Below are 4,970 nucleotides of genomic sequence, written 5' to 3' on the forward strand. Positions count from 1 at the left end.
TTGCTGTGAACTGTGATGCCACAGCACTCTACCTGGGGCCACAAAGTGACTCTGTCTCAAAAAAGAAGAAAAAAGACATTAGCTATATAATGATAGGTAGATTAAAGAAATCAAGAAGAAATTTGGCACCTTACTGAGAAGCATAATCAGATGTCATTAGCCGTACATACATACACATACAACATGTGTGTGTTTCCCTTCATACACTTACATAGACTTACAGAAACCTATGACTTCTCACTAGACTTTCCAAGTCCCATGAATGAATTTTAGAGTTGAAACCATCAGTAATGATTTATCCAATTCTTCATGTCATGGTTGTGGAAACTGAAGCCTGGGATCAATAAATCTCATGGCCAAGATGACCCAGCTGGCAGAATTAGCACTAGAATCCACATCTTTACATTCTTTGCCCAAGTTCTTTTCATATACCCAGTTGCTTTTTTCTTTACATGCAAGAAAAAATACTTTAGAATCACCTTTTAAGGAGAAATTCAGCTAAAGATGCTACATAAGAAATAGCATTTCATAACGAGAATGGTGGAAGAAAGGAGTAAAAGGGAAGCTACTGTAGGGCTGAAACATTGATTTCATGACCTTCCCAAGACCACTTCCACCCTCACAGTAGTTACAATTGCTTAAGAAGCGTGTTTTAGCTGGTGTCTACTGTCACCAGATCTCTGTTCCACTTGTAGTCATTACTGTGTGCTTAGCATACTCTCTGCTTAGAATTTGTTAAATGGGTATTTCTGTCAAGCTGTGTAAAAATAATCAGATATAAACTCCTTCCATCTTCCTTGGCTAATTTGATAGTCAAAAATTTCACTCCAGGGAGAACACACTTTCTCCTTTTTCTTAAAAGGAAGTCAGGGTACAGGATGTTGGCTCAAGAGAGATGATCTTAACAACATACACGGGGAGCTTACACAACGTTCTGGAGGCAGGTCCATATCTGTACCGTACCCCGTGGACTGACTGAAGTGCATTCACAGCTTTAGAAGCTGCAGATTCCTATGAGAGAAAATGGAGCAATTTTACATAATGTTACACTGGTTACTTTTAGGAATACCGACATGTTGTTTGAGGCTTCAGGAGGTTCTAGCCAACATAGTGGACAATGATGGGCACCGTAGTTGGCAGCTATATTTAATAATGATATTCTATTACTCTTATGTCACATGCTCCATTTGTGACACATTTTGGAACACATCATTTCTTTTGGCTCAAAACAGTCCAGTGATGAGTAATATTTCCATTTTGCAGATGAGAAAGGGAAGACTCAGAGAGATTAAATGGGTACCCTGGCATTATACAGCAATGAGTGGCTAAGTGGCCATATTTCCTAAGGGTAATTTAGTGCTCCGATCTCTTCACTTTAGTTCAGGGATACCTATCTGTATAAATTAAACAATGTTTGGCAGGACAGGGACCAGGTCAATCTTACTCATAGGTCATAGCCAGTACTCAGCAATGTGTCTGTATATAAGAGATACTTGACCAATATTTCTTATATGAATTTTAAATAAGAATAAATCTGCAGAAGTATTAAGACAATATTGATTCTTAAGCATATATTTCCATGGATATTTACAAAGTATTTACAACGCATCTTGATCAATTAAAAACTCTCATTCATTAAGAATTACTTCTACTATGTGTTTATTCTTATGGGAATGGGAACCGCTTTAGAATGTTTCATGACTTCTAAGGTTACATACGCCTCCCGCAGAGCTTAGCCAGGTATTGTTAACATGTGAAAATTCTAAGTGGAACTCTTCACAAAGCCAAAAATTATGAAAAATACTCAATACAATCAAAATACTAAAAGGCAGATGGATATTCTACTATGACTTGAATGATACTAACTATCCTGTAAACATTTTCAAATAGTATAAAAGCACTAGTTTCAACAAGAATTAGAGAAGTATTGTATGACAAGTGAAAGGAAAAGAAGGATGTTGAAACCAGTATACGACTCTCCCGTTTCAATTTGCCTGTGAATAATTTAATACTTCAGTACACTCTGGACAACATGGTGGCATGGGCTGGACAGAGCTGCAGGTTCTTGTCCTCATTCAGCTTAGGGATGCAGAAGGCAGTGTTTGCAGCAAATGCCACCCTTTTTGTGGCTATTCAGGGACCAGGCTCTGGTATCTGGCAGACTATTTACTATTGATCTCACTAATGATGACTTTCTTCCTAGAGGAGCCAACAGAAAAGGAATGCAAACACCATAATGGGATATTTTTATGGAGAATGCTCTAAGATTTTAACATCTTCTCCAACAGTCCCAGAAATATTCCATGGCAAGGGCAGATGTTTCTACATTTAGAAGATTATTGCATTCTTCTGGCAAGGAGACCTTTGTTCCTCATTGTTTCAGACGACTAAACCCAAGGGGGAAAATCCTAAGAAAGAAAAGATAACAACTTTGCCTAGTTACACAAAGTATACACACAGTTTTAGACTTTGAGCTCACTGTACTTCTGATATTTGGGTACAGGTACATGTTGATAAAGGGCTTGGATAATATCAGTCCACAAAAAGTAAAAACTTTATCATTTGCCTCAAGGATTACTTTCCAGGGTGGCACACGTAGACACCTATTTGCAAGAATTTACTTAAGTGATCCCTCCTTTCCTCATTGGTTTTTTCTTTACAAAAGGACCTAGGACTCACTAGTCTTTAGCTAAGGAAGGAGTATATTTTTTATTTAAATACTTCCATATCTAAAGCAACCTAATGAATGACTTAAAAAAACATCAGCAAGAACACAGACATATACTGAATTATATTGAATATTCATATATTTATGTTCATATATTACATATATTGATGGAATATTTTTGAACAACTTGAATAAAATTTGATGGGCCCTGGTTAACATTCAGAATTGTAATTTTAGTTTTATTGATTTACCTTATGCATAACCCACTCCAGGCTTTCTCAACAATGGCACTATTGACATTTTGGACTGAATAACTCTTTGCTGTGGGGGGCTGTGCTGTGCAGCGTAGGATGGTTAGGAACATCCTTGGCCTCCGCTCACTAGATGCCAATGACATGCCCCACCCCCCACTGGGACAATCAAAAATGTCTCCAAACATTGCCAGATGTCCATTGGAAGGCAAATCCAGCCTTGGTTTTGATCCACTGTTCTATTCTTATGCCACATCCTCCAATCTAAGGCAAAAGGAAAATAGGTTTAACTCACTGTGAAAAGATAAATTTAAAATATGAAGAACATTCTCATGTAATAAATTTTATATATTGCATACTCTACATCATCTGTTGTTAAGAGTATAAATAGACAGTATTCCCACTTAAGAGAGGGTTGAACATTTACCTACGGAAATACTGTGATACAAAGTGTTAGGCTGCCAGTTTAACGACACAACAGTGGCAGCAGCAGCAACAACAAAAACAAAAGGAAAGGCTGTTTGACTCACAGAGCAGCTAAAAAATAGCACTACAGAAGATGACTGTCCCTTTACAACAATCCTACACAGAGGGAATTTGCTCAGAATTCTTGGAATGCCAAGAACAAAGTTCCCCTTTTGGACAGAATAAAAGCCTTCCCCAGGCTTTCTTCTGGCTTCCTCATGTCCTGGTTTCTCCTAGTTCTTGGACATCTAAATCAGGAATTCCTGAAACCCCAAGCACTTGGTGTAAAATCTGGAGTTCAAGGTACAGGGAGAAAAGGAATGCTTCTATTCTAGAAAAAGTTTTGATTCAAGTATAACATTGTAGCATAATAAAAATAAGTACATATTTGTTCTTTGTCCCTAGTTCCTGGTGCAAAGCTCCTAAAAATCTTGGTATTTCCTGAGAAATAAGAGTATCTTTTTTGTGCTAATCATATGCCTGGTGGCTGGGGCCCCCTAGATAGCTGCTTCAGGATGGAGGAGGGAGGCTAGTGCCAGAAAGACCAAACCATGGGGTTAGGGAGCGTTAGATTAAGCAGTTAGTCAGAACAGGGGGGCAGAGGGTGGATGCAGTTAGGTTATTTTGGATGGGTTTGGGTCAGACTGGCCCACGTTGTTATGGGAACAGGGCTAACTGAGCAACCTTACTGGTGTGAGACCTTGCAGGTGAGGTGTTTTGGGGAGCTAGTTGTCTTGGGGCACTGATTGATGTCCTGGGAACTTTCTGATATGGACAGACAGATGTGGTCATACTGACTTGGGTTGTTTAGGGAGCAGCCTGATTAGGGGTCTAGAAAAGGGGCTCCCAAGAAAGAACAGATGACATGTTAAGGGGGGGTCTCCAAGGACAGACCAATGAGAAAGAGGCAGAGAAACCACAAAGCAGAGATACTGTCAAGGCCTCGATGGAGGTTCTTTGGAGCATATGCATAGTTGAGGTAATGTGTCCCTAAATGAACTACCCTCATTAGCATAGTAAAAATCACATCCACTGGCACCATGATAGTTTCAAATACCATGGCAACCCTTGGAAGTTGCTTTACAAGGATAGAAAAGGGGAGGGTTCCTAATTCCAGGAATTCTCTACCCTTTTCCAAGAAAAACCAAGAATATTCCATGCCCCCCCCTTAATCATAAAATTAGGGAGTCAGCATAGGGAGAAATGTTGTTAAACTCAGTTTGTCCTCCACTCATGGGGGCTGGCCTGTTCCTTCTTTGGAATGTGCTAAGCTTTAATCTTTAATAAAACTTTGGCATTTTGCCTGTTTCCAACTGCTTGCTCTACTCATTTACTCCATCGACTCTGTACCAGTAACTGTTCTTCAGTACTGGGCACCAAGAACCTGGGAACACAGGGACCTGACATCTGGTTCCTCAGCACTTAACAGGAATTGGAACTTTTACCCCATTCCTTACCTCTTCTGAGGAGAAGAGAGGAGCTGGAGAGCAAGTTCAATCACCAGTGTCCAATGATTTAATCAATTACGCCTGTATAAGGAAATCTCTATTAAAAACCCTAAACAATAGGTTTGTTTGTTTGAAACA

The 4,970-nt window shown here is 39.3% G+C and overlaps 1 protein-coding gene across 1 annotated transcript in view; it reads right to left on the reverse strand.

Annotated features, from left to right (window-relative positions):
* Nucleotides 1–4,970, reverse strand: part of CPA6 (carboxypeptidase A6) — a 279,926-nt gene that overhangs the window by 5,306 nt on the left and 269,650 nt on the right. Inside the window, exon 10 of the mRNA XM_003797251.2 lies at nucleotides 927–1,011. Coding sequence (XP_003797299.1) covers nucleotides 927–1,011 — 85 coding nt within the window. The remainder of the gene's footprint in view (nucleotides 1–926; nucleotides 1,012–4,970) is intronic.

Source organism: Otolemur garnettii, unplaced genomic scaffold (genome assembly GCF_000181295.1).
Source record: "Otolemur garnettii isolate 467f Iridium unplaced genomic scaffold, OtoGar3 scaffold00113, whole genome shotgun sequence".
Classification (NCBI taxonomy): domain Eukaryota; kingdom Metazoa; phylum Chordata; class Mammalia; order Primates; family Galagidae; genus Otolemur; species Otolemur garnettii.